The following is a 14,824-nucleotide window of genomic DNA, read 5'->3' as shown; positions in this document are numbered from 1 at the left end:
CGGTTGTTGCTCTAAGGCTCTGCTGGTGCATCACAGTCAATCATTAGAGCTGTATCCTCTCCAGATGGCTCCTGCCTTCCCTCTTCTCTATTGAATTGTCCATGTTTAGAATCCTCAGCAAGATGCTCTTTGGCCCGATTTCATGTCCTTATATTTAGAGCAGTGGCAAACTTAATTCCAAGCAGGACTCTTTTTCATATGGACTGATGATTGGCATGAGATATAGCATTTTGAAATTAAATTTGAAGACTACCTAGTGGCCTAAAAAGGGTCATAAAGCACAGCAGATAGTCACATGTTGAGCGTGTTGGATCAGAATTGGATCCATCCATGTTTGAAAGAAGAGCTACTGAAGAGTATGCAGCATTGGAGTGTTTGCATGAGGATGATAAATGTGCTCTCACACGACTGTAAGCTCAGAGATTATCATTATCCTCCTGGGTTTCATCATGCGGTTTCAGCTGTGCTTACACTCTGAGGTGACGGATGTGACAGCACTTACTAAATTGACTATCACTATAGCAGTAGGCCCTCTCTTATCTTCAGCTCATCAGGGGTTACGTTTTTTTTGTTGTTTTTTTTGTTTTGGAAGATTGACCTGTCTGATATTGTTCAGAAACTTCTAAGTTATTCAGAACAATCTATATTTCTTTTTCTTGTGTGCGTGGTCGCTGTGAGCCTGCATATATGCTCGCCGTTTTGCCTGCCATGTCGCCAATCTGGAGTCCCAAGCTGCTTCTCTACAAGAGAGTATCTGTGCAAGAACTGGATGACAAAAACTCGGTGGGGCTTCCCCACCAGCCCATATAACGGAAAGCTCATGCGGCGCCATTACCTCTTCTTCTTTGTGGCTGTCTTAGCCATTTTTTTACGAAGAAAAACTGAGGGAGGGAGAGGGAGAGGAATGGAACACCAAAGAGTGAGAGAGTTGCAGGCACTGGAGGGCTCATTCACAACTCCATCACTATACAGAATGTAGATTTTTTTTTTTCTGCTCTGGTTCAAAAGAGGCTGTGAATCTTGTGGACAAAAAAAGTCATTGTCTCTAAGTGTGGCTCAGATCTGAATCGTGTCTGTGTGACGATTTGAACTTCTGCCTTTTTATCTGGCCATGCAGGGAAGCACTTACATTCCTTTGGAGTAAGAGCAGAATTTGAATGACTTCTACATTTTGATGGATGCAAAAGTTAACTGCAAAAATGTTTTTGTAACTCTTTGGATTAGTTCACGGAAACAGAGGCATTTTTCAGTTTGTGTTGATTTTGGCTTCCCGGTGGACAAAGCAGTACATCTTTGCCGATTTAGTCAGTAACATGTGTATGGAATATTTTGAACAAAAAAATCTCATACTGCTCTCTTTTAACATTTCCATTTGCCACTCGAGAATCTTCACCGTGGAAAATGAGTTATTGTTTTTTTTTTTAAGGCTGTTTCTGCTATTGTTTTCTTATCAACTGACAAATACACCACAGACATGGTGAAAAATAGCCATGTAGAAAAATAATCAATCAGTCTTGCTTTTGATCTTGTCTGCTTTTGAATATCATGAAGAAATACAAATATTGTCTCTTTTAAAACCACCTAAAACTCCTCCCAGGAATATGCAGAACATCCAATCTATGACTTTTCAGTTCCTCAAATGGGAATAGTTACTGTTTTTCTTATTGATTTAACAATAATAATATCGCTCTTGATATTATTTTGTTTTGGACCCTTCTTTCAACAAAACAGGCCGTTTCAATCTGCTAACATAGATATGAGAGACGTTAAAAAACATAAAAACAAATTATGACATTCTAATTTTGTGAGGGATCTTGAATTAGTAAAAAATTAGTATTAGTAAAATTAGTAAAGAAAAAAAGAAAAAAAAAAGAAAATTCAGAGATAAATTCATGATAGTGACAGTGATCATTCCAATCTGATGTAAGGCAAGGCAAGTTTATTTATATAGCGCTGTTCAGACACAAGTCAATTCACAGTGTTTTACAGACACCTACATTCTAGGAGAAGAGTTATGGCTGCCTTTAAATGTACCATAGTTTGTTAAAGAAATAGAAGAATGGCTTTTTTTTTCTCTATTGCTCTTTTGCCTCTTTAGTGAGAGGCAATGGTGGCCAAGATGGCTGGCCCTATTAATCACATTCATGCTCCCTCTTCTTGTTGAGTCCAAGGTTAAAGACGAGGAGGAACTCTTTGCACAATCACTTTCTCTGTTTTTCTCTATTTCCGTTTTGGGTCTCAGAATACCTGAATTGATTCACCCTCGTTGTAGCATGTGACAAAGTGTGGGTGTGGGTGTGTGTGTGTGTGTGTGTGTGTGTGTGTGGGGGGGGGGGGGGGGGGGGGGGGGGGGGGGGGGGGAACCACCTAGTGATTTGTGTCACAGTGCACCCTGAGAGCTTCTAGGGGAAAGAACGAGTCAGAGGATGAGTAGATAATGATACAGAGCTGGAATGCCATTATCTATATTTGACTCTGCTTCTGTTATTCCTGGTGATTGGAGGGATTTGCACTTATTTCCTTCTTTTTTTTTTTTGCTCCTCAAAGGTTATGTCGCGTGCCTTGGCTCAGTTTATTCTCCACACACTGCAACCAGGCAGCAGCTGCCCAGTCATTTAACCCTTTCATATCAGGACAGTAGGACTAACTCTGAACGACTGTCTGGGGCCTCCAATGTGACACCGAGATAAGATTTGTTCCGTCCCTTTTTCTGCCTCTGACGCTTCCTCTTCACAAGCTTTAAAACCCGTCAGCCACCTTTTTTTTTTCTTTTAAATGAATAGATATTAGCCAGAAATATAACTGAACTTTCTCACACACATCTTTTCTACTCTCATATGTTCCAGGTGTGTAGGTCGATGAGACCATTATAGTATCCACCAAGATGGTTGCTTTGTCACTGAAGATCTGCGTCCGCCAGTGCAATGTGGTGAAGACGATGCAGTTTGAACCGTCCACGCCTGTGTACGATGCGTGCAGAATCATCAGAGAGAGAGTCCCCGAAGCCCAGACGGGACAAGGTTGGTGGATGACTCAGAAAATGTCACTTAGGTCACGGCAATGTATAGGCGACCACATTTGCATGCTGCGTTTGTGTTTCAGCGTCGGATTACGGCCTCTTCCTGTCTGATGAAGACCCGCGGAAAGGAATCTGGCTCGAGTCTGGAAGAACACTGGATTACTACATGCTGCGAAATGGAGTAAGATTAAGTCATGTAGTGTAGGGCGGGGAACTGTCAGTGTAACTTATCATCTCTGAAAGTGATTAACATTTCCCAGAGAGTTCTGAGGTATAGTTTCCTCGCTGCGTGCGGCTGGTGGATGTAGTTGACTTTCATTGAATGCTCTGCTGGTGGCGGATGTCCTTGAACTTTCTCTCCTGTGTCCCAGGATGTCTTGGAGTATAAGAAGAAACAAAGGCCACAGAGGATCAAAATGCTGGACGGTGCTGTAAAAACCATCATGGTGGATGACTCCAAAACAGTCGGGGAGCTGCTTGTCACTATATGCAGTAGAATAGGTATGAGCTAGTCCTGTGCTGCTGTGAATCTTACCCATTGCCATTGTCCAACCTTTAAATTATTCATCCTCTGTGTTATTTTTAGTCCATGTCATATAACTAACTGAGTAACATTATGTTACTGTGGGTAGTAAATCCAGCATTTATGAGGCATGTTGCATTCATGTATTCTTGATAAAGCCCTAATCACTTTTTGTTCAGGGCATTTTGGGCGTGATTTATCAAGCTCCAACAAGCTTGTTAGGCATAAATGCTAAAGTGTTCCTCATAAGTAAGACAGTGCCTTCCCAGCCTGTCGCAGACATGTTCCCCATGAGCCAACGTTTCAATCATAATGGGTTGCTATCATGCCCTATTGAGAGTGGAGTGGAGGGATGTGTGTCTCGCAGATACAATTGTTGGAAAAATGTTTGTTTGGAGTGGGTCTCTCTGCTTGGCTTCTTCTCCTCCTTGTCTTCCATTTTTCTTCGCTGGCTCTGCTCCAGCTTTGCTTGACTCCTGTTTCAAAGCAGAGTGAAAGAGATTTTTTTTCTTCTTTTTTTAAAAAAAAATGTAGTGCAAGAGAATTTCTCTATTATGGCACTAAGTCACTGTGCCTGTGTGAGGTCTCTCCTCCTCTGAGAATACTCCTGGCTTACTTGTTCCCTTTTCAGGAATCACCAACTATGAAGAGTACTCACTCATTCAGGAGTTGGCGGAGGACAAAAAGGAGGATGGAATGGGGACGCTAAAGAAAGACAGAACGCTGCTACGAGATGAGAGGAAGATGGAAAAGCTCAAAGCCAAACTCCACACAGACGATGATTGTGAGTGGGAGATTGTTTAATTCTTTTTCAAGTGCGGTTCATATCTTGATGACTTTGTGCTTTTTCACATTGTCGCTGTAATGAATTTTTCCTCCACTTCATCATGTGGACATTATCACTTAAGTCTGATTTATTGACAGAACATATCTAAGTTGAACAGAATCACCACTGTTATATTTCCCTTGAGGACAGAAGTTCAATTTCTAATTATTTAAATACGAAATTCTCCAATTTTAGATAAAAAATGAAAATAAAAAGACATCTCTCTGTCCATTTTCAAATCACGTGTCAAAACCCACCTGTTTAAACAAGCCTACTCCCTCTGATCCATCCATTTCACTCCTGTTTTTAATCTTGTAAAACTGTAAAACTATCAATGATCTCCTTTTAACTTTTTGTTTATGTTTTATTGTTTTTTAAACCCTGCATGTAAGGTGTGCTTGGGTTTTTTGTAAAGTGTCCTCAAATAAAATGTACTATTATTATTATTATTATTATTATTATTATTATTATTATTATTATTATGTTCATACACTTTTGAGATTTCCTCTTCCCTGTGAGGAATTTGGTTCACTGAAAAATCTAAAGGATCAGATGGACCATCTGTTGGTTAATTTAACACTCAGTATCCTCTTCTACATATTGTGACATGAAAGTCTATTCATTTCCGCCCATGTGATAACGCACTGTGTGCATTGATTGGTGGACAGTGAACTGGCTCGACCACAGCAGGACCTTCCGGGAGCAGGGAGTGGAGGAAAGCGAGACTCTGCTGCTGAGGAGGAAGTTCTTCTACTCAGATCAGAATGTGGACTCGAGGGACCCTGTTCAGCTTAACCTGCTCTACGTTCAGGTAAACTAGTTATACACACACACACACACACACACACACACACACACACACACACACACACACCTTAATGCTGCTGCAGAGGACAGCAAAAAATGACCTTCCGTACTCGCACATATTTTGCTGCTACAGCCGAACTCGCAAAATAGAACACGAGTAAGCTTGGCTATAAATGAAACTGCAATTAATTGTGTGTATTTCTCTTTTATTTTACAATGTATTTAAGATGAATTGCTCATCAGTGGCATTTGTGGTCCTTTTCTTGCATCTTTAGCTACTAAATGCACAATGCTGGAAAAAACGTTACAACTATTCAACTCTATTTTGCGTTCTGACCATGACACTTTGGCAGCACATTTTGTAATTACAAATATCCCTTTAAACAGCTGATTGCGTGAATTCACCTGTCAGTGACAGGGAAAAGTTTGTTTTGCCTTTTCATTTCAATTTAGAAAAGCATGGCTTTAATTTTATTTTTTTTAATGTTATTGTAAGTATCCATTCTGTCATGATCTGTAATGATGATCAACGCAAAACTGGAAAACTACTTTTCTGTTTTTAAAACTCTGTTCCTAATTACGTCTCTTGAAGGTGGGATAACCGTCTCATCTCAGGGGTATTAAGAGGCACTCAGTTATCACTATCTAAACTCTTTCAGATTCTCCCACATTAAGCACACCTGGTTTGCAGAGATTTATAATTCGGCTTTGTTTGGTTACATTTGGATGAGGCGGTGTGTGTGTGTTTAGTAAGTCCCTGTCTTACCTTGATCTATGTGCTTATGCTCCATGGCGCTTATTGTACCAGTTTTTGCAAACAGAGGGCCTGCTGGTACCAGAGGGTTCCCTGAGGGGCTCAGCTGAGTCCGCTGCTCCACGAGTGAAGGTTTGCTTAGTGCACAGATTACTGATGTCTCTAGCCTGGGGAGGAGAACTCCCTATGACACCTGGACTTAAACAGTGAGTGTGAGGAGTTTGCAAACAAAACACTTGAATTAGAGGAAGAGTATTGCAAATGGCTAATATATTTATACATAACTAGCAGGGATGTTGCATGCCCTCCCACACAAAAGCTCTGCAGAAACGGCACTCACAGATATATATACACATATACACAATGTCTGAAATATGTATAGTTGTTCAACACTGACTTATCTGCTGCTGCATTAGGAGTTTCTGTTCATAAAAGACATCCATCCACCCACCCTCCCAGTCGCTCTCCTCCCTCCTATCTGTCTATTCTTGTTTTTACCTCTTTTTTTTTCTTTCTCACCCTCTGTTTCCTTCCCTTCCAGCTCGCCTGTCTCCACTCCCTCTACATCTCCTACACATTCTGACATAATCACACACATCCCCACCCTGTTACTCTGGCACACATCACAGCACAGTGCACATCATGCTCTCCTCTCTGCACACACTCATATTTCCTTTCACAGTAACAACCCCACCCTCGCCTCCTTCTCCTTTGGCCTTTTTTTTTTTTTTACCATCTCTCCCCTGTTCTCTCGCTGACAAACACAGAGACTCTTCACATGGCCGTGGCACTAATATGTCATTGTGTTAAAAAAAATTCCGAAGAGAGCCAGAAGAGAGATCTTTAGCAGAGTGGAACTAACCCCAGGCTTCTCCTTTTTTCTTTCTTTTTTTTTTAAACTTTTTTTTTTTTGACAGCGCTTGTTACACCCTTATTTTCCTCTCTAGCATCCTTCCATCATTCACCTTTCCTGTAATTGTCAGAAACTCTGCAGTATCCTGTAATTGGATTCAGATTGTTCAGATGATGACATTATTGCTGGCATTTCTTTGACAGAGATACTCTGCGAATCGGTGATGATCTCAAATGTTTATTAATGATCTGTAGCTTCCATGAATTCCACCTACACACAGACGTGCGGGCGCACACACACACACACACACACACACACACACACACACACACACACACACACACACACACACACACACACTGAAGCTCTGCCAGGAACAGACAAATCAGTTTTACTACTCACCACTCCCTCCCTGTCATGTATTTGTGTTAAGACCATGATGAACACATGCAGCAATTGTATCACCCTGTGCCTTTTCTTTGCTTTTACTTGCTTTTACTTATCTGATTCTAAAAGTATAATACTTGCTAAATGAATGAGATTGTCTTCTTTATATCAGGTATTGAATATACAGTATATGAATGTATTTATTACATTCATATACTGTATATACAATGTATTTGATCAGATGTATTTTTTATTTTTTCCCTCATGTTAAAGTTACTGATAGATGTTTAAGGGCTTGTGTAGCATTTTATCTTCCTTGGAGAATGAACAATTCAGGAAAAGATCCAATATTACATTTGAACCAAAGCCATGTCAGCCATGTTTTGCACACAAAATCATTTTGTCAAACTAGAACACACCATATTATGTTGGCCATGTAAATGTTCAAGTTCCCTTACTCCTTGATTGACTATAGCAAACCTCCTGATCGAACACTGTGTGTGTGTGTGTGTGTGTGTGTGTGTGTGTGTGTGTGTTCAGTTGCTTTAGAGGATCCCTATGTCAGCATTATTTTTAAGGCTGTATTTTATTCTCTGTGTGCTCTGCAGGGCGGTGGTGGACTAGTTGACCTCAGTGTTTTCAGCCTCTGGCTGTATGTGTCACAGCTTCTGATGTCTTGTGCTTCACTTCCACTCATGCAGCACTATTAAAATGTCCTCGTACCAGCGCCTGTATCGTTCAACGTATTAGCCATGAGAATTTCAGAGTCTGTCCTTACTGTTTTTTTACATTGTGTTATTTTTATCAACTCTAAAAAGCCAGAAGGGTTTTTTTTTTTAAAAGGCCAAGTAATCTATTCAACTCTGATTTTGGTTTTGATGATGTGAAGCAGAAGAGTTACCCTTTCTCATCTGTTTCCTCTGTACAGCTGTGTGACAAACTCCTACAAACTAGTATCCAGATGGTTGAACATCTTTGTGACAAACACATTTGTGCTGTAATTTAGCATGAGCCTTAGCACTTTAGCACTTGAAGATGAGCATGTTTGTATTTCTGCCAACTTTGAATTTTCTGCTGATCGTTGGCAGTTATTACCAGTAGAGGAAGAGGAGGACAACAACCAATGAAACTTATCTTTGCAAAATCTTAGTCTTAGTATTTTGGGATTTACCGATTTGCAAAACTGAAGGTTTACATCCAGCAGTGTCTTCATTTCTTGCTCCAGCTTTTACAATTAGAAATCAGAAAATGCCTGCCCAGGCTTCTTCAACCATATTTACATATAACCAGGATATACCAAAAACCATTATAACAACATGCTGTCTTACTGTAGATCTGGAACTGTGGTAACATTGGTATCGATATCAGATTAGCAATGATTATAATATAATCTACTCGTGTGACAGCATGTACATGTAATGTGATCCCACACTGATACTTTTGCGTTGCGTTGTTTGTAAAAACAAACAAAATCCTCTGATAAAATCACAACTTCTTAATACAAATGTGCAGCCACCAAACGGCTCTGACTTTGGAATGAAATCTTTTTGAACTTGTATTACAATTAATCCCAGAATCTTACTTCACAATACAACCGTCTTTTGAACATGGTGTGCCACAGTGAATGTCATGTGTGAGGGCTAATTTTAGAGTGCCTTCTTGTATTCAGTGAGAGCTTATGCACTCCACTGTGATAGCACTGGGGAAAGGCCTTGATTGTGAGTGGAGGAGATTGTTGTTCTCATTAAGCAGTAAGCTGCTGCTTAGTTTTTCATTGATGTAATGGGACATAAGACTGAGCCGAGTCCACGCTGCACACTGATATGCTAATGCTAAAAGCACTGATGGGGCTATTCTAACTGATAGCAAGGCCTCTCAGCTTCTGGAGCCATTCCATTTGCACCAGTGAACTAGAAAGAGGGAGTGAGAGAGAGAGAGAGAGAGAGAGAGCGAGAGAGGCAGAGTTGACTGCCCCCTGGAGAAAACGGCACACACTGACATCCATTTGAAAGATGTCAACAATGGCTTCTCCCCTTCCATCTACCTAAATGCTGACGGTGATGAAGACGGTCTGACGGAAAAAAGGGAAACATAAGTGATGTCTCGGCAGCACCTAATAGAAAAAAATAACATCCATTCCATTACTTAGCAACATATTGAGAGTCATTCTGTAATGCAGATGGGATTCTGTGAACGCTGATGCATTTCTCTCATGTTTTTCTCGTTTTAATAACACATAATGTGGCTGTGATGACAAATAGTCTGAGCCGCCACATCTGAAAGCCTGCTGAATGGCTTTTATTGTCACAAACAAATCTTATTTGTCTCTCCTGTGTAGATAAGTCTCGGTTGTGATGTCCCGGCTCTCGAAATATACGTACTCATTCTCTCTGAAGCCTTGCTGCTTTCAAAGTACACAAGTGAAGTGCTCATTACGGAGCTGTGTAGGCTGAATTTTCGATGACTCCCAAGCCTTTGTAGTCTTGTGCTTCAAACTTACTCCGCACCACCCTCTCCCCTACACCCACCCCTCTCATCATGTCTCCTCCAGGCTAGGGATGATATATTGAACGGATCCCACCCTGTCTCCTTTGATAAGGCCTGTGAGTTCGCAGGGATCCAGGCTCAGATCCAGTTCGGACCCCACGTGGAGCACAAACACAAACCCGGATTCTTAGAGTAAGCTTTTTCTTTTCCAAAAGACGCATTCAACACATGTATAGCATCGTGTTACTGTGTGTCGTGGGCTCAATTGTTGAGTTCATAACAGTGGTTTTCATCAGGCTTGTTGCCTCTGGGATTTCCTCCAGTGGAAAGCTCAGGGGTGATGTCAGCTGTGACAACTGTTTTCTGATATGCAGGCAGTAGGGCAAGAATGACCTCATATGTTGAGGTATGTTTACTGAAAAGGAAATGCCTGTAGCTCAAAAGGGTAACCGTGTAAAAATGTCACTTTTCTCCATAGCCTGAAGGAGTTCCTACCTAAAGAGTACATCAAGCAGAGAGGGTCAGAGAAGAAAATATTCCAAGTATGTACATGACATTGCTCAAAAGTTGTGATGAAAGAAAATAATGTGTTTCAGACGATGGACTGTGCCTGTGGGAACTGCAGTCATTTATTCTCTGTTGAGGCATAAATGGAAGAAAAAATATGCATGAAATAGCATCACATTATTACATCATAAAATGTGTTGTGATGAGGCAAGTGTGTTGGAGATGTAACTGCTGTTGTTTGTCTAGGATCATAAAAACTGTGGAGAGATGACGGAAATTGAAGCAAAAGTGAAGTATGTGAAGCTGGCCAGGTCGCTGCAGACATACGGAGTGTCCTTCTTCCTGGTCAAGGTAAGAGCTGAAGACAAGATGGGAAGTCAATTCATGGAAAGAAACGTTGTCATTGCAAATTGATTTCGAAGATGAGATTTTAAGCTGCACAAACAATGTGCTCAAACAAAAACCTAATATTTCTGCCCTTAAGGATGATTTATAAGCATTTATTGTTCTTTAAGTTTTTTTCTTCCCAGCAAGTGAAGATTTCCTCGAAGTGCAGTGACAGTGTTTCGAAGAGGGTCAAATAAGTGAAGAAACACAAACAGTCAAATGATCAAACAAACCACAAGGTTAGACATCTTATTCGGAAAAAACAAGGCTAATTTGCGACGGACTTTCTGGTTCAAGTTTGACCTATCATGCAGGCATGGGTTGGATTACTGATGGTGACTCTGAATAAAGGAGTGAATTATCTGACTCCTCTGACCTCCCTTGTTTCTTTCCATGCTTAACCTAGTGATTTAGTGACGTGGACATGTTTGACGAATGCAACCCACATTTCAAATTATACTGCGACTGATCAGATAACGGAAATATGAAACCAAAATCAAAATGTCCTGTTTGAATTATCGAGCACTCAAGTTCAGAATGAGCTAGTTTTGAGAAAACAGAACAGGAACGGTTACGCTTCTGCGCTAATGAGTGGCGCTGTGTTGGGCTGCTCTAACTATCCCTTCTTATCATAAGCTTCAGGTGTGCGAGCTCGCACTCTGGAGTCGTTCAGCTACACACACTTAATAGTGTGAAATACTTGTGACAAAAGCAATTCTGTCCTGTTCTGCTATGGCAAACACAGCAGTGGAGTGGAAGTGCAGCGTACGAGTGGGATGAAGTCACACAAGCAGGTATTTTAGAGGCTCTCTGACTGCAGCCCATTTGGTGAGCAACATGCAGAAAAGAAGGGGAAACAGGAAGAGTGCGATTGTGTGCTGAGGTCTTAATGGACGCTAAATGGAAGTTTGGCTCCGAGTTAAAGCAGAGTGCAGGGTCAAGATTTTCTTTGTGTGCCAGCGTGTGAATGAAGTGTGTGTGTGTGTGTGTGTGCGTGCGTGCATCTACAAGTACAGAAACTGTCTGTGTTGATGAGGAGGTGCTGTGATGGAGATTTCAAGACCCTGCTAAATAATTCACTCTAGTTGCACTCTCGCCTTGATGCTAGTATAGCCAAAGTGCAGACCTGTCTTTGTTGAGGAAAATCTCAGAGTTTATTCTCACCGTCCAGTTTTCTGTCCTTTTTTCCTGAACGTTTAAGGACAAAAACCATCAATTGCTGTAAACCTAACACATATGGGGAAAAAAACCCATCATGGAAAGTTAATTAGACTGCACGTTTGCGTGTTTGTTGCTACCATGCGTGCAGGTATGCACAATATAAAGCCCCCTTTCTATTATAATCTTTAGCACGAGAAGATTTTCCCCACTAATGATCAGGGTTAAAGAGTTTAGAATAATATAAATCCCAGCTGCACACTTAAGATTAGAAAATCAAACTTCCTGCTGGAATACAACCTTCATGACTATGACGTTCAAGTGACATAGCCTAAAACAATGTGAGTTTTTAATAAACCTTTGTTTCAGGCTATCAGGATCCCTGGTATAATGTTATCTGTCCTTGTGTTTAAGAGCCCTGAACCTCTGAGCTGTTCCACTTATTGGCCTTTGTGCAGTCTCTTTTGAGCTCTCCTTTTATACTCAGTGGTAGGAAAAAAAAAAACACACACACAATAGCTCGAAACAGAAAATGTACGTCGACTCCCCCGTCTCTACAAACCACTTATTTTTGCGTCATCCTCTGCATCCGCTGAGGGAAGCAAAGTGTGGGCTCAGTCTCTGAAGTGAGCTGTAATAGTTTTCCAGTGGGCAGAAAGTGGAGAGCAGAGGAGCCGGTCAGGCAGAGCGCTTGTGGAAGCCCCATGCTGCTGTGCTGACAGTGACTAAAGCCTGTGGAGACCCTGTTCAATAAAGCAGCCGTTAAACAAGACTGAACTCTGCTGGGTCGCTTCACAGCTGCCCTTCTCCGCCTCCATTCGCAGCTTAAAGCCACACAGACACAGCATGCGGATTACGACCACACTACCAGAACTGCAAATTCGCATTCGCACCTTCAATGAATCATCTGTGTAGGTGTTTAACACCGATTTTAATGTTGTCTGATGTTTTCCTATCCAACAGGAAAAGATGAAGGGTAAAAATAAGCTGGTCCCACGGCTGCTGGGGATAACCAAAGAGTCAGTGATGCGAGTGGATGAGAAGACGAAGGATGTGGTGCAGCAGTGGCCACTGACGACTGTAAAGAGATGGGCTGCCTCTCCCAAGAGCTTCACCCTGGTACTGTGTGGCTCTCTGCATCAGTCCTGTATTCTACACTGCTAATCCTGTGCACTTATTATTCTTTACTCACTGTGAATTACACAGCTCTGCATTACATTCCCCCCCCCCCCCTTAATTTTCATCTTCCAACACAGAGTCTTTTAAATATGTCTAGACCTCAGACTGCGATATTGAATGTTTTCTGAAAGAATAGCCCACTTTTTTTTATCTGACTTAACAATAGATGCCCAAGGACGAATGTGCATTATTTGGACGTATTATTTATCTGAAAGCTTTTTCAATTTTCCTAACCAGCTGTTGGCAACAGTGCTCTCTGTTTTCCCTCCATATTGGAGAGGAGCCCTGAAATTTAAAGATTAATAGATTATGCATACTCTACGGCGTATTTGCCAACATTGATTTAAACTAAAAATATTCACCCTTACATTTCGGCATACTGCTTTGAAGTGAGTTATGAGATTCACCACGTCTTATTTTTAATCAGCTCTTTAGAGGAATGGGATGTGCAGAGGAAGACAGACCGCTTTTTGCTTTTTATTGAGGGTAGAAATAATAAAGGTTTGCCGGGTTTATTTCACACTTTAACTCAGTGGTGCCTTTTCTTTTTTTTCCATCAGCAAAAAGAATTTAAGACTTTAATTAGGTATAGATTGTTTCATCATTTTTTAAATACAGCTTAAAGAAATGTGGCCTGAATCTCTGCTGTCTTCAATGCACCACAAAGGATTTCGGTGAGTACCAAGAGAGTTACTACTCGGTCCAGACCACAGAGGGAGAGCAGATATCCCAACTCATAGCTGGATACATTGACATCATCCTGAAGAAGGCAAGTCATAAATTATTCAATGTAAAAAACTTGAATGAAAACAGCTCACTTTAGATCTTATTCTCCGTGCATGTAGCCCACATCGCTGATTTTTGATGTCTGTTCGTCTTCATTCAACAGAAACAGAGTAAGGACCGTTTTGGCCTTGAGGGAGATGAGGAATCCACCATGCTGGAGGAATCCGTGTCCCCTAAGAAGTGAGCATCACTCGTGTTTTTATCTGCTGTATTTTCTTTCCCCGAGCCACAGTAAGTGCAGGATATGGCTGCAGCATTCCCATTCAACAAGCGCAGTCGAGTTATTCTTCTTAAATTTCAACCTCAGTTTTAAATCATGCATGTAATCGCATTTCTCTGCCTGCACATTTTAGTACCTTGACCAGAAGTGATAATAGCATTAAACACAAAATAGCACTTTGAACTATCGAAACAGATGAACACTGATGTTCTTGATATTTCTCTTGGCTCTAAATGCCTTGTTGTATTTTTTGGTTGCTTAACACAGAAGCTGCCTCAGGATAAAGCTTAATGATCATCTTATTTCCCACATTTATAAATACAGACACCATGCAAGTGAAGTTATCAACCTCATTTGAAGCTATTTGATTTAGTACATCTCATTTCTCACTTGCCATCACACCTGAGTACGTGCTGTAGCTCCTATGTATCTCTGTAATCGATGCATTAAAGGTAATGCTGATGTACCAGGGCCTGAAAAATTAGTTGTCACTGGAAATCCACATGGCTCTGGGTGAAAGCACTCTCTGGCAGAATGGGGCATCATATTCCTGCTGCGTATGGGCCAGTTGACTCATGTTGTGGTTCTCAGCACAAAAACATAATCGCCGCCTCTCTAAACAAGCCATAATTAACCATTAGAGTCAGGAGCATCTGTTGAGCTGGGCATGAAAACAGACATCTCTCCGCACAATGTTTTTCTCTGACAATGCTCACTCAGTGTGGGAACATTTGTCAGCGTGATAACCGTTTTAGATATAGTTTTTGTGACAGTTGCGTTATCAGCTGGAGCAATGATCACAATTTAAAAGGACCACTCTCGAGTAACAGAAAGAAAAGGCAACTCCATAAGACAATATGCAAATATTACTGAAAGCAATTTGGGACTATTTCGTTTTTAAAACATGAAGTTTTCATAATGTATCTGATAA

At 41.1% G+C, this 14,824-nt stretch overlaps 1 protein-coding gene across 2 annotated transcripts in view; it reads left to right on the top strand.

Annotated features, from left to right (window-relative positions):
* tln2b (talin 2b) overlaps positions 1–14,824 on the top strand; it is a 73,815-nt gene that overhangs the window by 26,340 nt on the left and 32,651 nt on the right. For both annotated transcript variants that reach the window (XM_079346148.1, XM_079346147.1), the window contains exons 2-12: positions 2,847–3,020; positions 3,103–3,200; positions 3,391–3,520; positions 4,174–4,326; positions 5,037–5,179; positions 9,721–9,848; positions 10,135–10,198; positions 10,410–10,514; positions 12,672–12,827; positions 13,555–13,656; positions 13,777–13,853. In XM_079346148.1, coding sequence (XP_079202274.1) covers positions 2,885–3,020; positions 3,103–3,200; positions 3,391–3,520; positions 4,174–4,326; positions 5,037–5,179; positions 9,721–9,848; positions 10,135–10,198; positions 10,410–10,514; positions 12,672–12,827; positions 13,555–13,656; positions 13,777–13,853 — 1,292 coding nt within the window. In that variant the 5' untranslated portion in view covers positions 2,847–2,884. The remainder of the gene's footprint in view (positions 1–2,846; positions 3,021–3,102; positions 3,201–3,390; positions 3,521–4,173; positions 4,327–5,036; positions 5,180–9,720; positions 9,849–10,134; positions 10,199–10,409; positions 10,515–12,671; positions 12,828–13,554; positions 13,657–13,776; positions 13,854–14,824) is intronic.

This window comes from Symphodus melops (genome assembly GCF_947650265.1).
Source record: "Symphodus melops genome assembly, chromosome: 6".
Taxonomy (NCBI): domain Eukaryota; kingdom Metazoa; phylum Chordata; class Actinopteri; order Labriformes; family Labridae; genus Symphodus; species Symphodus melops.
The sequence above is the reverse complement of the archived record's forward strand: the minus strand, read 5'-3'. Positions and strand labels throughout refer to the sequence as shown.